General features: G+C 43.3%; 3 protein-coding genes and 1 long non-coding RNA gene across 9 annotated transcripts; 2 read left to right on the plus strand and 2 right to left on the minus strand.

Moving 5' to 3' along the window:
• Positions 1–4,886: 4,886 nt before the first annotated feature.
• On the minus strand, positions 4,887–10,243 carry eif2b1 (eukaryotic translation initiation factor 2B subunit alpha; the record flags this gene model as incomplete). The annotated part of the gene is given in 10 exon segments (NM_001165077.1): positions 4,887–5,131; positions 5,220–5,345; positions 5,442–5,517; positions 8,485–8,553; positions 8,657–8,769; positions 8,884–9,000; positions 9,193–9,329; positions 9,538–9,639; positions 9,856–9,937; positions 10,026–10,243. Coding segments are annotated over 9 exon segments (909 nt in total). The 3' UTR covers positions 4,887–4,975.
• A 6,578-nt stretch (positions 10,244–16,821) lies between these two features.
• LOC149979653 (uncharacterized) lies at positions 16,822–18,325 on the minus strand. The gene is made up of 2 exons (XR_016484621.1): positions 17,979–18,325; positions 16,822–17,089 (listed from the first exon to the last, which is right to left on the minus strand). It is a non-coding gene; the product is annotated as an uncharacterized LOC149979653 (long non-coding RNA).
• Positions 18,176–23,020, plus strand: LOC110536055 (rab5 GDP/GTP exchange factor). Of its 5 annotated transcripts, none has more exons than XM_021621576.3 (10): positions 18,236–18,410; positions 19,505–19,686; positions 19,801–19,931; positions 20,112–20,263; positions 20,488–20,557; positions 20,770–20,905; positions 21,068–21,162; positions 21,334–21,387; positions 21,481–21,590; positions 21,708–23,020. In XM_021621576.3, the coding sequence occupies exons 2-10, from the start codon at positions 19,529–19,531 to the stop codon at positions 22,125–22,127; spliced, it is 1,326 nt and encodes a 441-aa protein (XP_021477251.3). In that variant the 5' UTR covers positions 18,236–18,410; positions 19,505–19,528; the 3' UTR covers positions 22,128–23,020. The 5 variants fall into 5 exon arrangements, with proteins under 5 accessions (XP_021477247.3, XP_021477251.3, XP_036791794.2 ...); XM_090190671.1 differs by lacking the exon at positions 18,236–18,410 and adding an exon at positions 18,426–18,796; XM_021621572.3 differs by having other exon boundaries at positions 18,176–18,410; positions 21,334–21,590.
• A 223-nt stretch (positions 23,021–23,243) lies between these two features.
• Positions 23,244–27,903, plus strand: LOC110536058 (26S proteasome non-ATPase regulatory subunit 9). Of its 2 annotated transcripts, none has more exons than XM_021621584.3 (6): positions 23,244–23,469; positions 26,531–26,630; positions 26,821–27,002; positions 27,150–27,251; positions 27,430–27,518; positions 27,686–27,903. In XM_021621584.3, the coding sequence occupies exons 1-6, from the start codon at positions 23,359–23,361 to the stop codon at positions 27,714–27,716; spliced, it is 615 nt and encodes a 204-aa protein (XP_021477259.3). In that variant the 5' UTR covers positions 23,244–23,358; the 3' UTR covers positions 27,717–27,903. The 2 variants fall into 2 exon arrangements, with proteins under 2 accessions (XP_021477259.3, XP_090046802.1); XM_090190676.1 differs by having other exon boundaries at positions 23,301–23,477.
• Positions 27,904–27,906: the final 3 nt, after the last annotated feature.

Below are 27,906 nucleotides of genomic sequence, written 5' to 3' on the forward strand. Positions count from 1 at the left end.
GGGGGAGAAAAGGTAACATAACAACGACCAGCAGAGGGAGACAGGGTGAAGGGAAAGGACAGAGACAAGACAACATGACAGTACCCCCCCACTCACCGAGCGCCTCCTGGCGCACTCGAGGAGGAAACCTGGCGGCCACGGAGGAAATCATCAATCAGCGCACGGTCCAGCACGTCCCGAGAGGGAACCCAACTCCTCTCCTCAGGACCGTACCCCTCCCAGTCAACTAGGTACTGATGACCACGGCCCCGAGGACGCATGTCCAAGATCTTACGGACCCTGTAGATAGGTGCGCCCTCGACAAGGATGGGGGGGGGGGGGGAAGACGAGCGGGGGCGCGAAGAACGGGCTTAACACAGGAGACATGGAAGACAGGGTGGACGCGACGAAGATATCGCGGAAGAAGAAGTCGCACTGCGACAGGATTAATGACCTGAGAGATACGGAATGGACCAATGAACCGCGGGGTCAACTTGCGAGAAGCCGTCTTAAGGGGAAGGTTCTGAGTGGAGAGCCAAACTCTCTGACCGCGACAATACCTAGGGCTCTTAGTTCTACGCTTATTAGCAGCTCTCACAGTCTGCGCCCTATAACGGCAAAGTGCAGACCTGACCCTCTTCCAGGTGCGCTCGCAACGTTGGACAAAAGCCTGAGCGGAGGGGACGCTGGACTCGGCGAACTGAGATGAGAACAACGGAGGCTGGTACCCGAGGCTACTCTGAAAAGGAGATAGCCCGGTCGCAGACGAAGGAAGCGAGTTGTGGGCGTATTCTGCCCAGGGGAGCTGTTCTGACCAAGACGCAGGGTTGCGAAAAGAAAGACTGCGTAAGATGCGACCAATAGTCTGATTGGCCCGTTCTGCTTGACCGTTAGACTGGGGGTGAAAGCCGGAAGAGAGACTGACGGAAGCCCCAATCAAACGGCAAAACTCCCTCCAAAATTGAGACGTGAATTGCGGACCTCTGTCCGAAACGACGTCTGACGGAAGGCCATGAATTCTGAAAACATTCTCGATGATGATTTGTGCCGTCTCTTTAGCAGAAGGAAGCTTAGCAAGGGGAATGAAATGAGCCGCCTTAGAGAACCTATCGACAACCGTAAGAATAACAGTCTTCCCCGCTGACGAAGGCAGTCCGGTGACAAAATCTAAGGCGATGTGAGACCACGGTCGAGAGGGAATAGGAAGCGGCCTGAGACGGCCGGCAGGAGGAGAGTTACCGGACTTAGTCTGCGCGCAGACCGAACAAGCAGCCACGAAACGACGCGTGTCATGCTCCCGGGTGGGCCACCAGAAACGCTGGCGAATGGAAGCAAGCGTACCCCGAACGCCAGGGTGGCCGGCTAACTTGGCAGAGTGAGCCCACTGAAGAACGGCCAGACGAGTAGGAACGGGAACGAAAAGAAGGTTCCTAGGACAAGCGCGCGGCGACGGAGTTTGAGTGAGTGCTTGCTTTACCTGCCTCTCAATTCCCCAGACAGTCAACCCGACAACACGCCCCTCAGGGAGAATCCCCTCGGGGTCAGTGGAGGCTACTGAAGAACTGAAGAGACGAGACAAAGCATCAGGCTTGGTGTTCTTAGAGCCCGGACGATAAGAAATCACGAACTCGAAACGAGCGAAAAACAGCGCCCAACGCGCCTGACGCGCATTAAGTCGTTTGGCAGAACGGATGTACTCAAGGTTCCTATGGTCAGTCCAAACGACAAAAGGAACGGTCGCCCCCTCCAACCACTGTCGCCATTCGCCTAGGGCTAACCGGATGGCGAGCAGTTCGCGGTTACCCACATCATAGTTACGTTCCGACGGCGACAGGCGATGAGAAAAATACGCGCATGGGTGGACCTTGTCGTCAGAGAGGGAGCGCTGAGAAAGGATGGCTCCCACTCCCACCTCTGACGCGTCAACCTCGACAACGAACTGTCTAGAGACGTCAGGTGTAACAAGGATAGGAGCGGATGTAAAACGATTCTTGAGGAGATCAAAAGCTCCCTGGGCGGAAACGGACCACTTAAAGCACGTCTTGACAGAAGTAAGGGCTGTGAGAGGAGCTGCCACCTGACCGAAATTACGGATGAAACGACGATAGAAGTTCGCGAAGCCGAGAAAGCGCTGCAGCTCGACGCGTGACTTAGGGACGGGCCAATCAATGACAGCTTGGACCTTAGCGGGATCCATCTTAATGCCTTCAGCGGAAATAACAGAACCGAGAAATGTGACGGAGGAGGCATGAAAAGTGCACTTCTCAGCCTTCACAAAAAGACAATTCTCTAAAAGGCGCTGGAGGACACGTCGAACGTGCTGAACATGAATCTGGAGTGACGGTGAAAAAATCAGGATATCGTCAAGGTAAACGAAAACAAAGATGTTCAGCATGTCTCTCAGGACATCATTGACTAATGCCTGAAAGACAGCTGGAGCGTTAGCGAGGCCGAAAGGAAGAACCCGGTATTCAAAGTGCCCTAACGGAGTGTTAAACGCCGTCTTCCACTCGTCCCCCTCCCTGATGCGCACGAGATGGTAAGCGTTACGAAGGTCCAACTTAGTGAAAAACCTGGCTCCCTGCAGGATCTCGAAGGCTGAAGACATAAGAGGAAGCGGATAACGATTCTTCACTGTTATGTCATTCAGCCCTCGATAATCTATGCAGGGGCGCAGAGACCCGTCCTTCTTCTTGACAAAAAAAAACCCCGCTCCGGCGGGAGAGGAGGAGGGGACTATGGTACCGGCGTCAAGAGCTACAGACAAATAATCTTCGAGAGCCTTACGTTCGGGAGCCGACAGAGAGTATAGTCTACCCCGGGGGGGGGTGGTTCCCGGAAGGAGATCAATACTACAATCATACGACCGGTGTGGAGGAAGAGAGGTGGCCCTGGACCGACTGAACACCGTGCGCAGATCGTGATATTCCTCCGGCACCCCTGTCAAATCACCAGGCTCCTCCTGTGAAGAAGAGACAGAGGAAACAGGAGGGATAGCAGACATTAAACATTTCACATGACAAGAGACGTTCCAGGAGAGGATAGAATTACTAGACCAATTAATGGAAGGATTATGACAAACTAGCCAGGGATGGCCCAAAACAACAGGTGTAAAAGGTGAACGAAAAATTAAAAAAGAAATGGTTTCACTATGATTACCAGAAACAGTGAGGGTTAAAGGTAGCGTCTCACGCTGAATCCTGGGGAGAGGACTACCATCCAGGGCGAACAAGGCCGTGGGCTCCTTTAACTGTCTGAGAGGAATGTCATGTTCCCGAGCCCAGGTCTCGTCCATAAAACAGCCCTCCGCCCCAGAGTCTATTAAGGCACTGCAGGAAGCTGACGAACCGGTCCAGCGTAGATGGACCGACAAGGTAGTGCAGGATCTTGAAGGAGAGACAGGAGTAGTAGCGCTCACCAGTAGCCCTCCGCTTACTGACGAGCTCTGGCCTTTTACTGGACATGAAGTGACAAAATGACCAGCGGAACCGCAATAGAGACAGAGGCGGTTGGTGATTCTCCGTTCCCTCTCCTCAGTCGAGATGCGGATACCTCCCAGCTGCATGGGCTCAGCACCCGAGCCGGCAGAGGAAGATGGTAGTGATGCGGAGAGGGAGGCGACGGAGAGCGCGAGCTCCTTTCCACGAGCTCGGTGACGAAGATCAACCCGTCGCTCAATGCGAATAGCGAGTTCAATCAAGGAATCCACGCTGGAAGGAACCTCCCGGGAGAGAATCTCATCCTTTACCTCTGCGCGGAAACCCTCCAGAAGACGAGCGAGCAAGGCCGGCTCGTTCCAGCCACTGGAGACAGCAAGAGTGCGAAACTCAATAGAGTAGTCTGTTATGGATCGATTGCCTTGACATAGGGAAGACAGGGCCCTGGAAGCCTCCTCCCCAAAAACAGATCGATCAAAAACCCGTATCATCTCCTCCTTAAAGTCTTGATACTGGTTAGTACACTCAGCCCTTGCCTCCCAGATTGCCGTGCCCCACTCACGAGCCCGTCCAATAAGGAGAGATATGACGTAGGCGACACGAGCAGTGCTCCTGGAGTAAGTGTTGGGCTGGAGAGAAAACACAATATCACACTGGGTGAGGAACGAGCGGCATTCAGTGGGCTCCCCAGAGTAACACGGCGGGTTATTGATTCTGGGCTCCGGAGATTCGAAAGCCCTGGAAGTGGCCGGTGGATCGAGGCGGAGATGGTGAACCTGTTCTGTGAGGTTGGAGACTTGGGTGGCCAGGGTCTCAACGGCATGTCGAGCAGCAGACAATTCCTGCTTGTGTCTGCCTAGCATCGCTCCCTGGATCTCGACGGCTGAGTGGAGAGGATCCGAAGTCGCTGGGTCCATTCTTGGTCGGATTCTTCTGTTATGGTGAGTGAATGAGGACCCAAAAGCGAACTAACTTAAACAGAGCTTCTTTAATAACAAAACATAGGTAGGCTCAGATAGACCGGCAGATTCCGACAGGACAGGACAAGGTTACAGCAAACATGACGATAGTCTGGCTCAGGCATGAAACACAAACAAACAAACAAGAATCCGACAAGGACAGGAGCAGAAACAGAGAGAGATATAGGGACCTAATCAGAGGGAAAAAGGGAACAGGTGGGGAACGGGGTGAATGGGTAATTAGGAGGAGACAAGGCACAGCTGGGGAAAAGAGGGGGAGAAAAGGTAACATAACAACGACCAGCAGAGGGAGACAGGGTGAAGGGAAAGGACAGAGACAAGACAACATGACACTTTTCCTTTTGAGATTTTGATTACTTCTAATTTGCAATAAGTTACACACAGTACGCCGCTATTATTGCTGGTTTTTAAAGTCTGGTATGGGTCAGAAGAACCTTTCAAACTCCAGTAAAACAAGTAGGGGGTAAATAGTCACAACAGAAGTGTTTAAGGCAGATTCCCTGGGGGATTGACATATTTAATGGTGACTTGTTGAAATGGATGCACTTGACGGGGTTGTGTCAGTATTCTAGTGGTGGTTTACAAGTACAGCTTAATAAGTTCATCACTGACTGCTGAAGGAGTGAGGACCCCCAGGTCTGTGAAAAGAAGTGTAATCAGCGATGGTGGTGTGTAGTCAATCATGGGGTGTTCTTCTGCTAGGTCTTCCACTGCCTTTAGTGTGTCTGCTTTATACTGAGAGAGCAAAGTGAGACCACTAGTTAGGACATCAAATAACTACAGAAATATCACTGGCCAGTTGATCATATCTTGGTGCTATTACCTTAAATCGTTCTGGGACATCTTGCTGATTTAGAGGGTAGAGTCGGACGAATTTGAAGCTTTCTGCCACAACGTAGAAAGGCTTGTTGTGAGCCTTGGAGCACACAGCCAGTTGATAGGTGCCAATCTGTCATGTGAATTGCATGCAGAATAAAGGGTAATGTCATCCAAGGACATCAACATAAGACTGTCTGAATGGTGTGTTACCCAATTCATAATATACCTTGTTGATAATACCACCACTTTCCACCACTCCCTCTGCACCCACAATCACCAGGTCCACCTTTTCCATGATATACCTTTTAACAAAAAACAGTACTGTAATAAAATACAGATTTCACTGACTGCTTTGTTAATTTAGGCTACCTGTACAAATCCAAAAGGTGGGTATAGGTAAAACAGGGTATTTACAGTACCTTCAGAAAGGATTCATACCCCTTGATTTATTCCACATTGTGTTACAGCCTGAATTCAAACTAGATTCTCACCCATTCCCTCACACAATGACAAAGTCAAAACATGTCTTTATAAATGTCTGCAAATGTATTGAATATGAAACAGAAATATTTCATACTGAAAAATATTAATGCAACAATTTCAAAGATTATACTGATTTACAATTCATAGAAGGAAATCAGTCATTTGAAATAAATAAATTAGGCCTTAATCTATGGATTTCAGATATGCTGGGCAGTGGTGCAGCCATGGGCGTGGGCCCACCCACTGGGGAGCCAGGCCCAGCCAATTAGTTTTCCCCCCCACAAAAGGGCTTTATTACCGACAAATACTCCTCAGCGCTTTTGTTCAGTGTACATAAGCAATGTTCCCTCACTTTTTTTAGCACTGAGCAAATTTCAGGTCTGCTGAGCGCAAACTTTAACTTTGAAAATGTTTTGCAACTTCCAGCACGCGTTTACTGTGAACACTGAGGCTGAACCTGCTTTAAGTTACAGTTAAGTCGCCAAGTAGGCTACTGTGGCTATTTGATCATAATGTAGGCCTACCACATGGAAATAGCTGTTCCATCATTCAGCTTACAGTAGCAGCCAATGTTGGCCTACATTCCATGATAAAAAAAAAAAACATGCATCTGTTTAACCACTTGTCTTTCAGACAAGGAAGTGACTGAAAAGTTGATGCAAGAAACCATTTTACGAAATAAAATGCATTATTATTCCCCTACCATTAGAGAATCAGACAAATTATGCTACCCTCTGCCTATTGGCTACTTCGCTTATTCAAGCATGTCTCAAAAACACAAAACTGTCCATTTGACTTTATTTTTTACCTGACTAGCTTTTCAAAGATGTCTAGAGATGTACATGTTTTGTGCTCTTGTAGGAAGCAATCACTACCCTATTGCTGACTACAAATGATCTATAACTGGGCTAATAACTCACTATCTAGCAAAGGATATGAACAAAAGGTGCACACATTCAAAACAAGCGCATCTACAACTGCTTATGCTGTAAACAGTCCAGTTCAAAGTAAATGGCACAGATCCATACATGGCAATGGTATTTTTGCATATAGGCCTAGTGCAGCTCTGATTGGTTATGCCGCACCGGTCTGTGTATATAGTACGGGCTGAGTCGTGCATGTCAATGCAATAGAATCCTATTCCGATGCATTCTGCCTACAACAAAATCTCTTGCATAGTTAGTTTTGTTTCAGTATGTTGCATTGAAAGTGGCTAATTGTGTCTTCGATCCCAATTGCCACAGTAAAGGGAAACATTGAGAGTTAACTAACAAGGTAAAAGTTCAATCTCGTGCTTCTCTCCATGGGCTGATATTTCTTCTGCAGGGCTGTCCCAGGGTGGAGCTGCGCAGCAGTCTCGGGGTCTACTGCGTTAGATGGTACATAAATATTCACACCTGAGTCAATACTTTGTAGATGCATATTTTGCAGCGATTACAGCTTCGCGTCATCTTGGGTATGTCTATCAGCTTTGCACATCTGGATTTGGGCATTTTCTCAAGCTCTGTTAAGTTAGATAGTGAGTGGTCCCATTGACAAGTCTTTTTACACATTGTCAATGGGATTCAAGTCTGCGCTCTGGCTGGGCCACTCAAGGACTTTCACATTCTTGTTCTGAAGCCATTCCAGCGTTGCTTTGGCTGTAAGCATGGGATCATTGTTCTGTCAGAGGTCGTTTATACGCTGATGCAGGTTCTCATCAAGGAAGTATTTGGCCCCATTCATTTTTCCCTCTATCCTTACCAGTCTCTGCCGCTGAAAAGCATCCACATAGCATGTTGCTGCCGCCACAATGCTTCACGGTAGGGATGCTGTTAACCAGGCACAGCTTATCACCAATCTTTCTCCAGACGTAGCGCTTCTGCATTCAGGCCAAAAAAATAATATTTTTAGTCTCATCACACCACAGAATCACTTGCCTTATGATCTCAGTCTTTCACATGCCTTTTTGTAAACTCCAGGCATGCTATCACGTGCCTTTTTCTCAGGAGTGGCTTCCGCCTGGCCACTCTCCAATAAAGCCCAGATTGGTAAAGTACTGTAGAGACTTGTCCTTCTGGCAGGTTCTCTGATCTCAGCCAAGGACTCTGTAGTTCTGTCAGAGTAGTCATTGGGTTCTTGGTCACCTCCCTGACCAAGGTCCTTCTTACCCGGTTTGGTCGGACGGCCAGCTCTGGGTAGTTCCATATTTTTTTTAAAATTTCCAAATTATGGAGACCACTGTGTTCTTGGAAAACTTTAACACTATATACATTTTAATACCCTTCCCCAGATAGAATTGTGATGAGGCATATATCTTGGAGATCTACGGACAGTTCCTTGGACTTCATGGTCTAGTTTCTGCTTTGACATGCACTGTCAACTGTGGGATATTATATAGACAGATGTGTTTCTCTCTAAAACATATCCAAATAATTGAATTGGCCACAGGTGTATTCCAATCAAGTTGTAGTGACATTACAAGGATGATCAAAGGCAATTGGATACACCCAAGCTCAATTTGGAGTGTGAATATTTATGTAAATTAGATATGTATTTACATTTTCAATCAATTTAGCAAACATTTCTAAAAACATGTTTTCACTATCATTATCGGGTATTGTGTAGATGGGCGAGAAACTATTTCAATGTAATTAATTTTGAATTCAGGCTGTAACAACAAAATGTGGAATAAGTCAAGGGGTATGACTTCTTTCTGAAGGCACTGTATGGTTTTTCTTAGAAACATGGTGTGATTGAGCTGGGCTTTCATTTCATGTATCAACTGAAATGGTTTAGATATTTACCCCACTGCAGCATCAAGAACCACTGTGACCGGAATGTTTAGATTCTGTAATTTGTCAGCCATTTGTCGTCTGGAAAGAGAAAATAGTCTTGTGAATAGTCTTTCAAGTTCCTCTTTAGGGCTTGCTTACTTAGTTTGACAGACATATGCATGTGTTTGTGTTGACCACACACCCTGCAGAGTCTGGTTGTGACTCAGTGACATAGACAGTGAAGCGTTTCTTGTCAGCTGCTGCACTCTCCAGTACCTTAAGAACCACCCGGGAGGAGGAGTGTGTCAGTATTTTCTGTGAATGACAATAGAGAACAGTGTTTGTTAGAGGCAGAATCACCATGAGTGTCCCAGTGGAGCGGGTTTTGGAATAATCATTAAAATAAAAAAATTCAACAGAAATACTTACAGCACCATCCTTGATAAAGGTATGGCAGAGTTTTGCTACTTTACTCCTGGAAAGGGAGATTTTCTTAAGAAAGAGCTCTCCTCTCTCTACCATCACTTTCTTGCATTGAGAGAGATCCTGTTTGGGGGACAAAGAAAACACTTAATATTTCTGAAAATGGCATCTTAAATCATGATGGTATGCTGGACAACTCAAGCTACTCTCACGTATTGAATACATGTTATATCACTTTAAAGTGGGCTCGGAGTGTTTAAGAGTAGCCTTGGCATTACAGTGAGGAGGATAGGGGAGGGCCCTCTCTCTACTCACAGGGTGCTCCAGCGATGTGAGGCTGATGAAACGGAGGAACAGTTCGCCACCAGACGAGACAGCCACAGAGGAGTCAGCCTCCTCCAGACGCCTGATGGTCTGGGTCAGGTTCTCTCTCAAGCCCAGGATGGTCTCACCTGCTCAGGGACATAAAGCATAAGCCAATCAATACCACAACTTGTCTGTTTGCTAATAATTTGTAAATCGAGTGCCAACTTTTTCAGCAGTGATGAAAATATTTTGATTTCAGTAATAATCAGACAAAAAGCCTTCTGATTCACTAGATATCAGTATAACAAGTGGAGAGTAGAAAAGTAAAAAATAAAATAATAACAATATTCTGACTTTGGTCTCTTTTGAGGAACTCCAGGAGAGTGCGGATAGCTGCCAAAGCAGAGGGAACCTCTGGGTCCTGTCTCACTTGTGTCCTGAAGTACTCCACCAGCTCTGAAAGGAAATGGCAAGTCAAAGTCAAATGGAAACACATTATACTTGATTACACTCTCACTAAAAACCTTATCCTTTATTTAGCGTTGTATGGATAGTGTTGTGCATGTATGGAAACAACCCCCATGAAAGCAACTATAAGATCATGCAGAAATATATGGCCATATGGGACTAGCATGTCTACTCATCAAGTTCATCAATGAGACTTCAACTCACCATCTTTGTCCATTCTGTCAAACAAGTCGACACCTCAACAAAAGCAGGAAGCAGGCCAGATGACACCTTTGAACAGATTAAACTTCCTAGGCAGCTAACCTAGTAAATACCAGAAGGATTATTGTTGACAAATAACGTAGCTACGCTAGCTAACTACCATGTGACGTTACCTTGCTCGAGCTGATGAAACAGCACGTTTTTCCTCCTGACGCGAATGACGCTATTTCAAGAGTTGCTTCTTATGTTTTGGACTGAGAACAGACAGTCCTTGATTTGTGTAAAATAAAATATTTGTATTCGCTAATTCTGTCACTCTTACAGCTACATATTTTTAGGTAAACGTTTGCTAATTTTTGGCATGGTGTAGCTAATGTCGCAATTTGATGACGTATAACTCAGTTATCGTTGGTCAAATTCGTTTCACACGGCCCGGAGTGTTGTCATTTTAGACCATTCCATTGGTGATTAAGATAAATCCATTCACCAGGTGCACCTGGCAATGCAACATTGTATTGTTATTTTTTGTGCAGGGCTTTAATTTTGGCACGCTAGAATGTAATTTAACTAGCTAGCTGTTTGTGTTAGGGGTGGCTTCGGGAATGTGGAGAGATTAAATTTAATAAAGCATAATTTCAAACAATAATTCAGATGTTTAAACATTGGGAGTGTACCATTTATCTAGTGAAAACAATTGCTTACAATCTTGCATTGAATGAGTTTTATGAAGGAATTAAATGGCTACTATAGCTGGCTAGCTATAATTTAGCTAGCTAACGTTACCTAGCAATCAGTAACGTTGGTCTACTACAGTTTATCACTGATATCACATGAATGCATGTTGAATAGGCATAACAGTTCATTATTGTCATAACAACAATAGCCACCTGTTTTGTCTGTTAAGCTAACTTCTGTGGTTTTCTGCAGAGGATGAAGTCAGTCTTCTGGTCATTGTTGTGGATACAAATCTCATATGGTGGGGCCAGCAAGCTAATAGAGAACCCCAGATATTTAACTAGTAATCATTCTCTGTGCAAATATCTACAGAGCTAGCCTCCACTTCAAAGAGCCAGTTAGACTGAAATTTGCTTGATTGTCTTTCTCCTTCCCTTGGTGCACCCTGTCCAAGTGTCTGGATGCTGTCTGCCTTGGCCAGGTCGATGAATACGGCTGCACAGTAATGTCTCTTATCGATGGCGGTTATGATGTCATTTAGAACCTTGAGCGTGGCTAAGGTGCACCCAGCTCTGAAACCAGATTGCATAGCGGAGAAGGTATGGTGGGATTCGAAATGGTCAGTAATCTGTAATTTATGTCCAGGATGGGGTCCATGTGAGCCCATATGGCTGCTGGATCATGCCTTCTGCTGGGTGAGATGGTGCAGAAGGAGATGGGGGGCTCCTCTGCCACACCGAGGACACCAGTGTGGAACGTTACTTGCTTGTGTGACACCCCCCCCCCCCCCCCCCGAACTGACTGGTTCTCTGAAGCATACTTGTAAGTGTAGATAGAGTCTGTAGAGTCTTTGCTTTTCAGCAGCACCTAATTTCGCCATATCTATCAAAAGGAAAGCCATATTATGTGATTACAATATTGAAACAGTAATAAAGTCTGCTCCCTCCCCGCAGTCTGCTCCCTCCCCGCAGCTGCTGCCGGTGTGCACCAACGATACAGTGCCTTCGGAAAGTATTCAGACCCCTTGACTTTTTCCACATTTTGTCTCAGCCTTATTCAAAAATTGATTAAATAAATACAAATCCTCAGCAATCTACACACAATACCCCATAATGACAAAGTTAAAACAGTTTTCTTAAAACCTTTTTGCAAATTTAACCTTTTTGGGATAGGGGGCAACATTTTCACTTTTGGATGAATAGCGTGCCCAGACTGAACTGCCTCCTACTCTTTCCCAGATGCTAATATATGCACATTATTATTAGTATTGGATAGAAAACACTCTGAAGTTTCTAAAACTGTTTGAATGTTGTCTGTGAGTATAACATAATTCATATGGCAGGCAAAAACCTGAGAAGAAATCCAAACAGGAAGTGAGAAATCGATTTTCAAAACAGTGCCTATTGAAATCCCAGTAAGAAATGAATGAGGATGCACTTCCTAGCGTTTCACTAGATGTCACCGTCTTTAGAAACTGGTTTGAGGATTCTACTATAAAGGAGGGACTCATAATAGCTCTTTGAGTGAGTGGTCTGGCAGAGAGCCTCGGTCTCCCGACAGAGTTTGCTCTCGTTCCAATGCTTTTCTTCAGACAATGAATGACATTCTCCGGTTGGAACCTTATTGATGATTTATGTTAAAAACATCCTAAAGATTGATTGCATACATCATTTTACTTGTTTCTACGGACTGTAACGAAACTTTTCGAGTTTTTGTCTGGAGGAAGTGCTCGCGCCTCATGAAGATGGATTACTGGGCTGAACACGCTAACAAGTGGCTAAATGATGGAACTTTATGGAACAAATCAGTCATTTATTGTCGAACTGGGACTCCTGGGAGTGCCTTCTGATGAAGATCATCAAAGGTAAGGGAATATTTATAGTGTTTTTTTCTAGGTTCTGTTGACGCTAAAATGGCAGATATTCCTCTGGCTGTTTTGGGTTCTGAGCACCGTTCTCAGATTATGCTTTTTTCGTAAAGTTTTTTTTAAATCTGACACAGCGGTTGAATAGAGGATAAGTCTATCTTTAATTCTGTGAATAAAACTTGCATCTTTTATCAATGTTTATTATGAGTATTTCTGCAAAATCGCCGGATGTTTTGGAATCAAAACATTACTGCATGTAACGCTCCAATGTAAACTGAGATTTTTGGATATAAATATGCACATTATCGAACAAAGCATACATGTATTGTATAACATGATGTCTTATGAGTGTCATCTAATGAAGATCATCAAAGATTAGTGATTAATTTGATCTATATTTCTGCTTTTTGTGACTCCTATCTTTGGCTGGAAAATGCTGTGTGTGTTTTTGTGACTTGACTCTGACCTAACATAATCATATGTTGTGCTTTAGCTGTAAAGCATTTTTGAAATCGGACACGATGTATAGATTAATTAACAAGATGTTTATCTTTCATTTGCTGTATTGGATTTGTTAATGTGTGAAAGTTACATATTTCAAAAAAATATTTTTGAATTTCGCCTTTTCAGCGGAATGTTGTCAAGGGGTTCCGCCTGCCCTAGATTAAGGAGAGAAAAAAAAACGTATTTACATAAGTATTCACATCCTTTGCTATGAGACTCCATATTTAACTCAGATGCATCCTGTTTCCATTGATCATCCTTGAGATGTTTCTACAACTTGATTGGAGTCCACCTGTGGTAAATTCAATTGATTGGGCATGATTTGGAAAGACACTCAAATCAAGATTTAATGTTAATGCGAATGTAGTGAAATGCTTGTGCTTCTAGTTCCGACAGTGCAATAATATCTAACAATTCCTCAACAACTACCTAATACACACAAATCTAAAGGTATATGGATGAGCGATGGCCGAGCGGCATAGGCAATGTGCAGTAGATGGTATAAAATCAGTATATACATTATATCACAAAAGTGAGTACACCCCTCACATTTTTGTAAATATTTGAGTATATCTTTTCATGTGACAACACTGAAGAAATGACACTTTGCTACAATGTAAAGTAGTGAGTGTACAGCTTGTATAACAGTGTAAATTTTCTGTACCCTCAAAATAACTCAACACACAGCCATTAATGTCTAAACCGCTGGCAACAAAAGTGAGTACACCCCTAAGTGAAAATGTCCAAATTGGGCCCAATTAGCCATTTTCCCTCCTCTGTGTCATGTGACTCGTTAGTGTTACAAGGTCTCAGGTGTGAATGGGGAGCAGGTGTGTTAAATTTGGTGTTGTCGCTCTCACAATCCCTCATACTGACTGGTCACTGGAAGTTCAACATGGCACCTCATGGCAAAGAACTCTCTGAGGATCTGAAACAAATAATTGTTGCTCTACATAAAGATGGCCTGGGCTATAAGAAGATTGCCAAGACCCTGAAACTAAGCTGCAGCACGGTGGCCAAGACCATACAGCGGTTTAACTGGACAGGTTCCACTCAGAACAGGCCTCGCCATGGTCGACCAAAGAAGTTGAGGGCACGTGCTCAGCTTCATATCCAGAGGTTGTCTTTGGGAAATAGACGTATGAGTGCTGCCAGCATTGCTGCAGAGGTTGAAGGGGTGGGGGGTCAGCCCGTCAGTGCTCAGACCATACGCCGTACACTGCATCAAATTGGTCTGCATGGATGTCGTCCCAGAAGGAAGCCTCTTCTAAAGATGATGCACAAGAAAGACCGCAAACAGTTTGCTGAAGACAAGCAGACTAAGGACATGGATTACTGGAACCATGTCCTGTGGTCTGATGAGACCAAGATAAACGTACTTGGTTCAGATGGTGTCAAGCGTGTGTAGTGGCAACCAGGTGAGGAGTACAAAGACAAGTGTGTCTTGCCTACAGTCAAGCATGGTGGTGGGAGTGTCATGGTCTGGGGCTGCATGAGTGCTACCGGCACTGGGAGCTACAGTTCATTGAGGGAACCATGAATGCCAACATGTACTGTGACATACTGAAGCAGAGCATGATCCCCTCCCTTCGGAGACTGGGCCGCAGGGCAGTTTTGCATCATGATAACGACCCCAAACACACCTCCAAGACGACCACTGCCTTGCTAAAGAAGCTGAGGGTAAAGGTGATGGACTGGTCAAGCATGTCTCCAGACCTAAACCCTATTGAGCATCTGTGGGGCATCCTCAAACGGATGGAGGAGTGCAAGGTCTCTAACATCCACCATGATGTCGTCATGGAGGAGTGGAAGAGGACTCCAGTGGCAACCTGTGAAGCTCTGGTGAACTCCATGCCCAAGAGGGTTTAAGGCAGTGCTGGAAAATGATGGTGGCCACAAAATATTGACACTTTGGGCCCAATTTGGACATTTTCACTTAGGGGTGTACTCACTTTTGTTGCCAGCGGTTTAGACATTAATGGCTGTGTGTTGAGTTATTTTGAGGGGACAGCAAATTTACACTGTTATACAAGCTGTACACTCACTACTTTACATTGTAGCAAAGTGTCATTTCTTCAGTGTTGTCACATGAAAAGATATACTCAAATATTTACAAAAATGTGAGGGGTGTACTCACTTTTGTGATATACTGTACATGTGATATGAGTAATGTAAGATATGTAAACATTGTTAGTGCCATTATTTAAAGTGGCATTGTTTAAAGTGACTGGTGATCTATTTATTAAAGTGTCCAGTGATTGGGTCTCAATGTAGGCAGCAGCCTCTCTGAGTTAGTGATTGCTGTTTAGCAGTCTGATGGCCTTGCGATAGATGCTGTTTTTCAATCTCTCGGTCCCAGCTTTGATGCACCTGTACTGACCTTGCCTTCTGGATGATAGCGGTGTGAACAGGCAGTGGCTCGGGTGGTTGTCGTCCTTCCTGTGACATTGGGTGCTGTAGGTGTCATGGAGGGCAGGAAGTTTGCCCCGGTGATATGTTGTGCAGACAGCACCATCCTCTGGAGAGCCTTGCGGTTGAGGGAGATGCAGTTGCCGTACCAGGCTGTTATACAGCCCGACAGGATGCTCTCGATTGTGCATCTGTAAAAGTTTGTGAGGGTTTTAGGTGACAAGCCTGAGGTTGAAGAGGCACTGTTGCACCTTCTTCACCACACTGTCTGTATGGGTGGACCATTTCAGTTTGTCTGTGATGTGTACGCCCAGGAACTTTCCACCTTCGCCACTGCTGTCCCTTTGATGTGGATAGGAGAGTGCTCCCTCTGCTGTTTCCTGAAGTCCACGATCATCTCCTTTTGTTTTGTTGACGTTGAGTGAGGTTGTTTTCCTGGCACCACACTCCAAGTGCCCTCACCTCCTCCCTGTAGGCTGTCTCGTCATTGTTGGTGATCAGGCCCACTACTGCAAACTTAATGATAGAGTTGGAGGAGTGCATGGCCACGCAGTTGTGGGTGAACAGGGAGTACAGGAGAGGGCTGAGCACACACCCTTGTGGGGCCCCAGTGTTGAGGGTCAGCGAAGTGGAGATGTTGTTTCCTACCTTCACCACTTCGGGGCGGCCCCTCAGAAAGTCCAGGACCCAGTTGTGCAGAGCGGGGTTGAGACCCAGGGCCTCCAGCTTGATGATGAGCTTGGAGGGTACTATGGTGTTGAATGCTGAGCTGTAGTCAATGAACAGCATTTTTACATAGGTATTATTTTTGTCCAGATGGGATAGGCCAGTGTGCAGTGTGATGGCGATTGCATCATCTGTGGACCTGTTGGGACGGTATGCAAACTGAAGTGGGTCTAGGGTGGCCGGTAAGGTGGCGGTGATAAGATCTTTGACTAGCCTCTCAAATCACTTAATGATGACAGAAGTGAGTATTACGGGGCGGTAGTCATGTAGTTCAGTTACCCTTGCCTTCTTGGGTACAGGAACAATGGTATCCATCTTAATGCATGTGGGGACAACAGACTGGGATAGGGAGCGTTTGAATATGTCCGTAAACACACCAGCCAGCTGGTCTGCGTATGCTCTGAGGACGCGGCTAGGGATGCCGTCTGGGCCAGCAGCCTTGCGAAGGTTAACAAGTTTAAATGTTTTACTCAAGTCAGACACAGAGGAGAGGGGGGGACGCAGTCTTTGTTAGCGAGCTGGGACGGTGGCACTGTATTATCCTCAAGCGGGCAAAGGTGTTTAGTTTGTCTGGAAGCATGATGTCGGTGTCTGTGACGTGGCTGTTTTTGCAGTCCGTGATTTCCTGTAGACCCTGCCACATGCAGTGGGGCAAAAAAGTATTTAGTCAGCCACCAATTGTGCAAGTTCTCCCACTTAAAAAGATGAGAGGCCTGTAATTTTCATCATAGGTACACTTCAACTATGACAGACAAAATGAGAGAAAAAATCCAGAAAATCACATTGTAGGATTTTTAATGAATTTATTTGCAAATTATGGTGGAAAATAAGTATTTGGTCAATAACAAAAGTTTATCTCAATACTTTGTTACATTTTCTGTAAGTCTTCACAAGGTTTTCACACACTGTTGCTGGTATTTTGGCCCATTCCTCCATGCAGATCTCCTCTAGAGCAGTGATGTTTTGGGACTGTTGCTGTTCCATGGTTTCCATGCGTTTGATACCATTTACTCCATTCCAGCCATTATTATGAGACTTCCTCCCCTCAGCAGCCTCCTGTGGAAGATAGGCAGAAACTGCATTTCCCAATCGAAATCCCATATTACACTTGTAGGCGATGTCATGGTGAGGTTGGCTAGCTAAGCTCATACGCAGAAACATTTAATCGTGCCGAACTGCTGGGCGTCAAATTAAAGGCACTCCCTTTGATATATAAAGTTGTTTTTGACAAATGAAAACGTGTCGGTTTGTCACTTTCACGAGAGGTTGGAGTAATAAAATGTTCAACTACTTAAAGCTGCAATATGTAGCTGAGTTATAGATCTATCATTCTTATTGAAAGCATGTCAATGAATCGGTAGAGTTATTCTATGTACACTATTTCTATGCTTCCCATTAAGTTTTGTTTTTGTATTTTACTTTCAGTTTTCTATACCAGCTGAAAATACTATATTTTTGGTTATGTAAAAAATATTTCATAGCGGTTTAGATGGTACAATGATTCTCTACAGTCTACACTATACTTGCTTGTTTGACACACAAACTGAAATAAGGCAAACTATTAGACCAGGAAATGGGGGTGCGATTTCTGCATAGTGCACCTTTAAGAAAATGGGGTGTCTTCCAGCAGTAAGCCTAAAAATGCCAACTGTAGACAAAAGGTGGAGAGTGAAGTTGAGGTAGGTGCAACTGCGACAGCCAAAAGTCAGACAGTAGTGGTTTTCCAACAGCAAGGTTCAGATCAACATGGCAGTGTCAACACAGCTGCTACTGTTTATAAGTATTTCTGTATAAATGTCGAAATCAACTTTTCTATACCCCCATATCACACACTCACGAACTGAAAACATAACTTGTGTGTACAATGAATTGGTTGTTAATGAGGTCTCAAATATAAATTGTACTTGTATCCCCTGTAGCTTTAGAATTGCAGAAAAGTTGGTACCTGTTTCAGTCATTTCTTTGACCATGTTCGCGTGGGTCAAACAAAAACACCCTAATGATTGTTTGTCAAATAGTGCTTCCCACAATGCAGTTGATGGCTGCATGGTGCAGTTGGTGAGAAGCAACTTGAAGGCGATCTCATCAAAAACTGCATGACCTGATCACATGATTTGTGTAAAGTTAATGCAGTAGACATTTAGTCGCAAGTCAGACAATGTTTGAAAGACGTTGGTCAACTCTTGACAAAAGTGATCCGCTGGAAAGCGCCCAATATCACAGCACTGGCCAACCATGGTTGACCAACATGGCTGACCTTTATCCCATCATAAGAAGGTTCATGTACATTCTACTATTCTAATTCTATGGGGTCATCAGACAGGCAGCTGATGACACGTCATCACGTCACGTCGGTCAACCAAGTGATCCTGCCAAGGTAAGTATTTTTCTTGCTAGCTATCAAAAGGTGTTAGCTATAGTTACTAAAATCGAAGAATATCAACAATTTGGGTTTTGCGTCATTAAAATGTTTGCATGATATATAAGTAGCTAATTTCTCTAGTCTTTTGGAGCCTTCTCGTACTAGCTAGTTAACGTTAGCACAACAAATTAGCTACCAGCTGTGAGCTCACCATGTAATTTCTTGGTTAGCTTTCTCTCAGTCTGTATTTAATATATTATATGACTAGGTTTTGAATTTGGGCTATGTTAACCTTAAACTTTATAGCTGGAGTAGTGGTAACGTTAGGACAACTGCTGAAGTGCGACACATTATTGTATCTTACCAGGAATATGACTACTTTGCTGAACAATAATTTGTAAGTAAGTAAGGAATATGTTTTATTTTACTGTCAGAAAAGACGTCTGAATCAGTTAGTTGGTTTTAAAAACGCGTGTTTTTACATATTTCAACTGTATTAGGTTGAACAAAAACAGTCTTCGGGAAGCCAGAAGTTAAATGCAATTCAATTTCAACGTAACGTTACTGTGCCTGTGGACAGTACGGTTGGTCATTTTGACGAAGGGAATTTGAGAAAAAATATCGACACTGGAAGTTGAAATGCAATTGTATTTAACTTCTGGATTCCTGCGGTCTGTTTTTGTGCAAAACAATACAATTGAAAGTAACGCTAATGTATGTAAGTACACCTGCGTTGCTAAAAGTAGCTAAGAACCAGTGGCTGTGCTCGATTAAATGGCATCATGTTAGATATTTTATCTATCACTTACTGGTAATCTTTATTGTGAAAAAGGTTGATCTAGCTACTTGATCCTCGTTATATTACTCAGGGTTTCGATTGGATATAACTAACGTTACAACAATTTAGGATGTTCCACAAACAGAATTACAACTGGACAGTTAATTGGAGGACCACATTTTTAAGGGGGGGGGGTTGACTCCAACTGCAACTATGCTATGTAACAAATCAATTTATTTCCACTACTGCCTTTGTATTTACATTCTTTCTTTATGTATGTGTGTCTGAGTTGTTCAAAACAGTTAAACAATTGTCTTTGCTATGTCACCAGGTGGGAGTAAAAGAGTGCTGAAGTATGGCGGCGGAGCAGCAAAGAGGGATCCGAGTCACTCAAGCAGAGCTTCTCTGCAAGGATGCATGCGGTTATTATGGCAACCCTGCATGGCAGGGCTTTTGCTCCAAGTGCTGGCGAGAACGAACCCGTAAAGCAGAGGCGGACAGGCAGGAGACTGGGTAATGGTTTTGTTGTCGTTCATAAATATTGACAAGACAAGTCCACCAGAGACTTATCAGGTCTTTTGATCTGGGAAATATTAAAATGTTTCCTTTGTTGTTCCCTGCTGTCAGGCCCCACAATGATGCAGGTTCTCCCCTCACCTTTTCTAAATTTGAGGAGAAGAAGAATATGGAGAAGGGTCGCAAAGTGAATACGATGAGGAGGCTCTTCTGGGGTGGACCGTCCCCTCCTAAACGCCCAGGTGATTCCCTTTGCACTTCCTCTGTTCAGTCATTGAAAACGGTTATAATGTAATTTCCACAACTGTATGAGTATTTTAATGTGCATTTTTTGGGGTCTATAATCTGAAGTGATACAAAGCAAAAACATGTTTAGCTAACACCGTAATAGCGGTCTTATGAGAACCCTTATGCTCTTTCAGAGTCTTCAGAGGGCCAGGTGGCTACATTAAAAGCCTATCAGAGCATTGAGCCAGGGGATTTTACCAGCTTCCTGAAGCTGCTGAGGAACCCATCCTCTCAACGTCTGCAGTCCCGTTGCACTGCTTTCCTCAACACCATGGAGGCTTACCACGTAATGTGCTTCCTTCCTCTTTATCCACCACTCTTATCTCTGCAATTACTTTTCTCTTCCAACTTCTGTTTTTACGGCCCTCTCAACTGCCTTTTCTAATTGTCAAGTTCAGGTTCCTTTCCATTGCCTGCTTCTTGTGCTGCTTTTCTTTTACCTTGATATTTGAAGTTTGAATAATGCCTCTCTTATTTCATGTATTTATTATATTTTCTTTCCTGCTGCAGGGCCTGCCAGTGCAGAAGCAATCTGACCTTGTTCAAGACTTTTACCAGAACATCGCTGTGCATTTCAGTAGTGAGTAATGAGGCCATTTTGATGTTTCTGAGCTGCTGTGTGGGTTCCCATTTGATGTTAATTATTGTGGGCCTATGTTTGTTCACTTAACATATAGACAAGAATTTTGTTCATCCTTGAATATCAGTCTCATTACACAACATATTGCACTGAACACTCTATCCTATTCCCCAACTTCACATACTTGTTCACTGTGTCTGCTGTATTGATAGGTCTTTCAGAGATTCAGGTCTCTCAGATGATGGAGCACATGGAGAAGCTGATCATGACGCGTCTGCACAAGTGGGTGTTCTGCCATGACAGCTGTGACGATGAAGTGAAAGACTTGGCACTCCAGAGGAGGATACGGTCAGACTGCCATGCATAACCTTGTCTAACATTATTACCAAACCCATTCCCCGTACCATAGGTCTCGGTGATGCTAGATAGACTATATTAGCAATGTTAATGACTAGTATTGTGATTAAACTTAGTTCAACATTGTTTTTAATTTGAATTGAACTTCGACAGGTCCTTAAACTGGGTCACCCCCCACATGCTGAGGGTGCCTTTCCCTGACGAGAGTGCTGAGGTTGTCAGTGATCCCTTTCTGCCTGCTATAACAGGTGACTTATTTTAAAGGAAGACCGTGTTCCTTTATTTGGCTAAAAGATGACACCAGCAGCACTGAAATCTCATTATGAAGAAAGCCAAATGACTAAATTAGTTTGACTAAAACATTTCCAGACCTTTTCAAATTCCACCTGTGTACTAACTGTTACACTCACAATCCCCAGCCATAATCGAGATGGATGCCAAGCGCGCGCCACAGGACAAGCTTACATGCGTATGTAAGTGCAGTCAGAATGTCTTCCAGGCTCTCTCCACTTCCAACAGTGAGCCAGCAAATGCTGACGACTACCTGTCTGGCCTGATTTACGTAGTACTAAAGGCCAACCCACCCCGGCTTCACTCCAACATGCAGTATGTGATCCGCTTCGGCCTCCCTCACAGCCTGATGGCAGGAGAGAGTGGCTACTACTTCACCAATTTGGTGAGCTAATATGTACATGCGTACGGTACATTAGTTGATTGTAAATAGTCTTGAATGACTTGTGCTGAGATTACTACAGTCTGTTTTTGGTAATGTTATCGGTTTTTTTTAATGTAGTGTTGTGCAGTGGCCTTCATTGAGAAGCTGGATGGGCCAGCACTCAACCTAAGCCCAGTGGAGTTTGAGGGCTACATGCAGGGTCGCCGTGCTCCCTCAAAGAGGGGCAGTGAGAGGCAAAAGATGGCCAGGGAGACGCAAGACCAACTAGAGGACCTGAAGGGTCGACAAGAGAAGGTGGACCAAGGAATAAATGCCCTCAAAGAGCAGCTACAGCATTGGGTACAGTCTGTCAAGGCACAGATAGATGAGGTAACATCCCAGTCTGCTCTGACACAAGAAGAAATTAAAGCCCAGTCAGGGTTTTTGCAAAGCCATTCTGTCTCTACTCTAACACAGGCAGATGATGTCAAAGACCAGTCAGTGTTGTTGCTAGATGGTCAAGAGTCCAACAACAACACTTGTCTAACAGAGTGTTAGCCATATTAAGACTGGGGTACAGTGGGAAACCTTTTTACCCTGGTTCTTCATGCTTGTGTGAGCTTTGTGGGGTAAATATTAGTGAGTTGCAGGTGATCGGCTAAAATAAGTATATGTAGGACTATAGGAAGTAGCTTAATTGATAACAGGAGGTACCAAATAAGGGCATACTTTTTTGGTTCGGTGGGATCCTCAAAGAGAAACAGACCTCAACATTCCTTGATGCCAACTTTGCACACCAAAAGCACAACCTGATGACAAATGCCGATCTTGAAACCATTGTTAACACACACAATTATTTTTGCTATTTGGTTTAACGGGTCACAAAGTGCTGTCATCTGTTTACATTCTTGACCTTGTTTAACGTTTCTAAGGTTCTCTTATTTGTTTGTACGTTACTCTCTTATCTACAAGAAATGTGCTCTTATATGCTGTCAGAGAAAAGCTATGTCTTGCACCCTGAAGTTTAAATATCAGGACAGTTGGACAATTATTTTTGTAATTTAGCACTTACTTGGGTAGTGAGCAGACTTACTATTGATTGCTGCTATCATATTTCTTAGATTACTCAATTAAGATAAACCCAAGTGCCTTTGCAAAAACTAGTAATGAAGATTGTGAATAAAATGTGAAACCTGTTATTGTAGAACCCTGTAAAGTAGAGGTGGCTCAGTCAAAGTAGAATACTTTATTTGAATGTTTGTGATTATGGATTACGTCTTACTTTCCAATATTAGACTGTTGAAGGTACAGTTACAATCCCTTGCATATACCTGTTCTTGTTTAAAAGCTGATTCTATTCCATGTAATCATTCTACTCATTAATAGCACTAACTTTTGTGAAGAACCTTGTTTACATGTTTTAAATAAAGTTTCTGAAGATCATGAAGAAATATTGTTAGTGAATGTACAGCAGAACCTCTAATTAATTCAAGAAAAAAACATAAGGAAAGTCGACTTTATTTTTGTTCTGTATCCATTGAAATATTTTGCTTTAACCAAGAAGCAGATTTTCTTGTAAGTACGTTTTGATGTTTTATAGGCAATTTAGCTCTGCACTCTGTCTCGCATTGAAAACAGTATTACTATTTTTTTTTTTACGACGGTTTGCAACACATAGAAACCGGAAATAGTGACTGCACCTAAGAAGTTTTACTTCGCGCTTTCTGGGACGTATTTGCTGTTCGCCGACTCGTAGTTGTAGTTCTTTCCGGACCAGAGGATCATAAAGATGACTGATGAAAACAATGGAAATTCGACAATGGAAGCGGTCCAAAGTCTTATAAAAAAGAAAGACAACATGGAAGAACAAATTAAAGCTTACTACGACGTTTTGGAAGATGTAAGTTGGTACGTTTACATTGTGGACCAGCTATCGTTAGCGAGCTCAAACTAGGTTATTTTTTCCAATATGTTGTATGTCAGTCTGCTTTTATTCAGTCTGTTATCAACAGTTAGTGGTGGAAAAAAGTACCCAATTCTACTTGAGTAAAAGTATAGATACCCTAATGGAAAATTACTCAAGTAAACGTCACCCAGTGAAATACTACTTGAGTAAAAGTCAAAGTATTTCGTTTGAAATATACTTAAGTATCAAAAGTAAATGTAATTGGCAAAATATACTTCAGAATCAAAAGTATAAATTATTTCAAATTCGTTATATTAAGCAAAGCAGGCAGCACCATTGAATTGTTTTTATAATGTATGGATAGCCAGGGGCACACTCCAACGCCCAGACATAATTGATAAAATATATATTTGTGATCAGAGGCAAAAGGGATGACCATGTGTTATCTTGGTAAGTGTGTGAATTGGACCATTTTCCTGTCCTGCTAAGGATTCAAAATGTAACAAGTACTATTGGGTGTCTGGTAAAATTTAGGGAGTAAGAAGTACATAATTTTCTTGAGGAATGGAGTGAAGTAAAAGTTGTCAAAAATATAAATGGTAAAGTACAGATACCACAAAAAACTACTTAAGTACTTTACACCACTGTCAGCAGTAGTGGGGAAAAGTACTAAGTTGTCATACTCAAGTAAAGATACTTTATGAGAAAATGGCTCAAGTGAAAGTCATGCAGTAAAATACTAGAGTAAAAGTATCTGGTTTTAAATGTAGGTACAGCGGTGGAAAAATGACTCAATTGTTATACTTGACAAAGTAAAGTAATTACTTATATTAAGCAAACCAGACCACATGGTATTGTTTTTAAAATTTAGGGTCAGCTAGGAGCACACTCCAACATTCGGACATCATTTCCAAACACAGTATTTTTTGCTTAATGAGTCCGCCAGATCAGAGCCAGTAGGATGATATTGGTAGGTGTGTGAATTGAACCATATTGCTCTCCTGCCTGGGCATTAAAATTTAACGAGTACTTTTTGGTGTCAGTGAAAATGTATGGGAATAAATGGTACATATTTTCTTTAGAAAGGTAGTGGAGTAAAAGTTGTCAAATATCATTTGTGAAATACATACAGTGGGGCAAAAAAGTATTTAGTCAGCCACCAATTGTGCAAGTTCTCCCACTTAAAAAGATGAGAGGCCTGTAATTTTCATCATAGGTACACTTCAACTATGACAGACAAAATTAGAGAAAAAATCCAGAAAATCACATTGTAGGATTTTTAATGAATTTATTTGCAAATTATGGTGGAAAATAAGTATTTGGTCACCTACAAACAAGCAAGATTTCTGGCTCTCACAGACCTGTAACTTCTTTAAGTGGCTCCTCTGTACTCCACTCGTTACTTGTATTAATGGCACCTGTTTGAACTTGTTATCAGTATAAAAGACACCTGTCCACAACCTCAAACAGTCACAATCCAAACTCCACTATGGCCAAGACCAAAGAGCTGTCAAAGGACACCAGAAAGAAAATTGTATACCTGCACCAGGCTGGGAAGACTGAATCTGCAATAGGTAAGCAGCTTGGTTTGAAGAAATCAACTGTGGGAGCAATTATTAGGAAATGGAAGACATACAAGACCACTGATAATCTCCCTCGATCTGGGGCTCCACGCAAGATCTCACCCCGTGGAGTCAAAATGATCACAAGAATGGTGAGCAAAAATCCCAGAACCACACAGGGGGACCTAGTGAATGACCTGCAGAGAGCTGGGACCAAAGTAACAAAGCCTACCATCAGTAACACACTACGCCGCCAGGGACTCAAATCCTGCAGTGCCAGACGTGTCCCCCTGCTTAAGCCAGTACATGTCCAGGCCCGTCTGAAGTTTGCTAGAGAGCATTTGGATGATCCAGAAGAAGATTGGGAGAATGTCAGATGAAACCAAAATATAACTTTTTGGTAAAAACTCAACTCGTCGTGTTTGGAGGACAAAGAATGCTGAGTTGCATCCAAAGAACACCATACCTACTGTGAAGCATGGGTGTGGAAACATCATGCTTTGGGGCTGTTTTTCTGCAAAGGGACCAGGACGACTGATCCGTGTAAAGGAAAGAATGAATGGGGCCATGTATCGTGAGATTTTGAGTGAAAACCTCCTTCCATCAGCAAGGGCATTGAAGATGAAACGTGGCTGGGTCTTTCAGCATGACAATGATCCCAAACACACACCCCAGGCAACGAAGGAGTAGCTTCGTAAGAAGCATTTCAAGGTCCTGGAGTGGCCTAGCCAGTCTCCAGATCTCAACCCCATAGAAAATCTTTGGAGGGAGTTGAAAGTCCGTGTTGCCCAGCAACAGTCCCAAAACATCACTGCTCTAGAGGAGATCTGCATGGAGGAATGGGCCAAAATACCAGCAACAGTGTGTGAAAACCTTGTGAAGACTTACAGAAAACGTAACAAAGTATTGAGATAAACGTTTGTTATTGACCAAATACTTATTTTCCACCATAATTTGCAAATAAATTCATTAAAAATCCTACAGTGTGGTTTTCTGGATTTTTTTCCCATCATTTTGTCTGTCATAGTTGAAGTGTACCTATGATGAAAATTACAGGCCTCATCTTTTTAAGTGGGAGAACTTGCACAATTGGTGGCTGACTAAATACTTTTTTGCCCCACTGTATACCGAAAACATGACTTAAGTAGTACATCAAAGTATTTTTGCTTAGTTACTTTACATCACTGCTTATCTAACGTTAGAAACAACGTGCATGCGTGTTGTGGGGTTATAATATTTTTGCTGCTATGTTGTTGTCTTAGGTCTCTCTTTATGTAGTGTTGTGGTGTCTTGTCGTGATGTGTGTTTTGTCCTATATTTAGATTTTAATTTTAATCCCAGCCCCTGTCCCCGTAGGAGGCCTTTTGGTAGGCTGTTATTGTAAATAGAAATGTGTTCTTAACTGACGTGCCAAATTAAGTCAAGGTTAAAAAACATATATTCTGCAAGAAATATGTTTTCCCTTCATTTATAATTTGTGTCTTCCCTTTTAGCAAGGCGTTGGAATGGAAGGTCCTCTAGTTGATGCAGAGGGCTTCCCTCGCGCAGATGTTAATGTGTACCAGATCAGAACAGCAAGGCACAGTATTTCTTGTAAGAGAGCTTGGAGCACTGCTGTTCAATATAAAATGTTTTGACTGACACATTACTTGACAACAGTTAGACAACCAATTTACAGTGATGCAGTACGTTGCTTCTGCCATGTGTAAAGGGTTCCCTTGCTCACATGCTACTGCCTACTGGATTTTCTCTGCTTACTATGACAACCCTGTCAACGTGGCAGGTCTACAGAATGATCACAAAGCCATCATGGTGGAAATTGAGGAGGCCCTGCACAGGCTGCATGCTCGAGAGAAGGCAAAGCGGGACCAGGACCAGGCAGAGTCCATGGAGCAGGAGGTCACCCTGCCCTCTCCCTTCGCCCGTGTGGATGCTGTCTCACAAGGCTCCCCTGCCTGTCAGGCTGTGAGTGTTTACAGTTCCTAGATTGACCTAAAACATAAATAGATTTTTTTTACAACACTGGCATGGGTATTTACTTAGTGTTTGTTTGGGGTATTTAAGGGTGGTTTTGTTTTCAGTTGTGAGATATTTAATGTTTCTTCCCCATAGGGCCTGAGAGTTAATGATGAAATCATAGCGTTTGGATCCGTCAACACAAGGACCTTCCAGAACCTGCAGAATATTGCCTTGGTGGTTCAGCATAGTGAAGGGGTATGTTAGTCTGATCAGAATAATGTTGTTATAACCACTTTTATTTTATTGTTCATATGCCAAATGACCTCATCATTATCATGATCATTTCACGTATCATGATGAAAGCAATGAAATGCAGTCTGTAACAGTGATAACTTACCAGGCATGACATGTTGTCTTTCCATTTTCTCCGTAGAAACCATTAAGCGTTACAGTGATTCGAAATGGCCAGAAAACCCAAATGGGCCTTACCCCACAGCAGTGGTCAGGGAGAGGTTTACTGGGGTGAGTTTCCTACCTATTGAGCTGGATGTTAGACTGATTTCTATTTTATCTAATTTTACTGTAGTTCACATTTGATAGCATGGATGTTAAAATACATGCCATGCCAAGATGCATATATATCTAAGAGAGATTGACTATTGACGGCTTATTATTTTTTTCCCCAACAGATGCAACATTGTGCCCATCCAAAAATTCTAAGAACAATGTGACCAGCAGGATCAGGATCATAAAGATCTTCGGGTCAACCTTACCACTAGCTCTGCTTTGGTATGCCACTGGGTGGCTGTGAGTTAATTACATGTTTGAGCCCATAGATTAGAAGACTGCCGTTTTCAACTGATTTAATGTTAATTTCATGTTCTAATAAAAGTATTGTTTAAGGTTATTT

Source organism: Oncorhynchus mykiss, chromosome 11, assembly GCF_057628025.1.
Source record: "Oncorhynchus mykiss isolate SJ-2025 chromosome 11, ASM5762802v1, whole genome shotgun sequence".
NCBI lineage: Eukaryota > Metazoa > Chordata > Actinopteri > Salmoniformes > Salmonidae > Oncorhynchus > Oncorhynchus mykiss.

Coding starts and splice junctions, on each gene's coding strand:
- LOC110536055 (XM_021621572.3), top strand. CDS start 19,529: ATGGCGGCGGAGCAGCAAAGAGGGATCCGAGTCACTCAAGCAGAGCTT. Junction 19,687..19,800: donor GCGGACAGGCAGGAGACTGG/GTAATGGTTTTG, acceptor CCCTGCTGTCAG/GCCCCACAATGATGCAGGTT. Junction 21,591..21,707: donor GCTACTACTTCACCAATTTG/GTGAGCTAATAT, acceptor TTTTTAATGTAG/TGTTGTGCAGTGGCCTTCAT.
- LOC110536058 (XM_021621584.3), top strand. CDS start 23,359: ATGACTGATGAAAACAATGGAAATTCGACAATGGAAGCGGTCCAAAGT. Junction 26,631..26,820: donor AGCAAGGCACAGTATTTCTT/GTAAGAGAGCTT, acceptor TCAACGTGGCAG/GTCTACAGAATGATCACAAA. Junction 27,519..27,685: donor TCAGGGAGAGGTTTACTGGG/GTGAGTTTCCTA, acceptor TTTCCCCAACAG/ATGCAACATTGTGCCCATCC.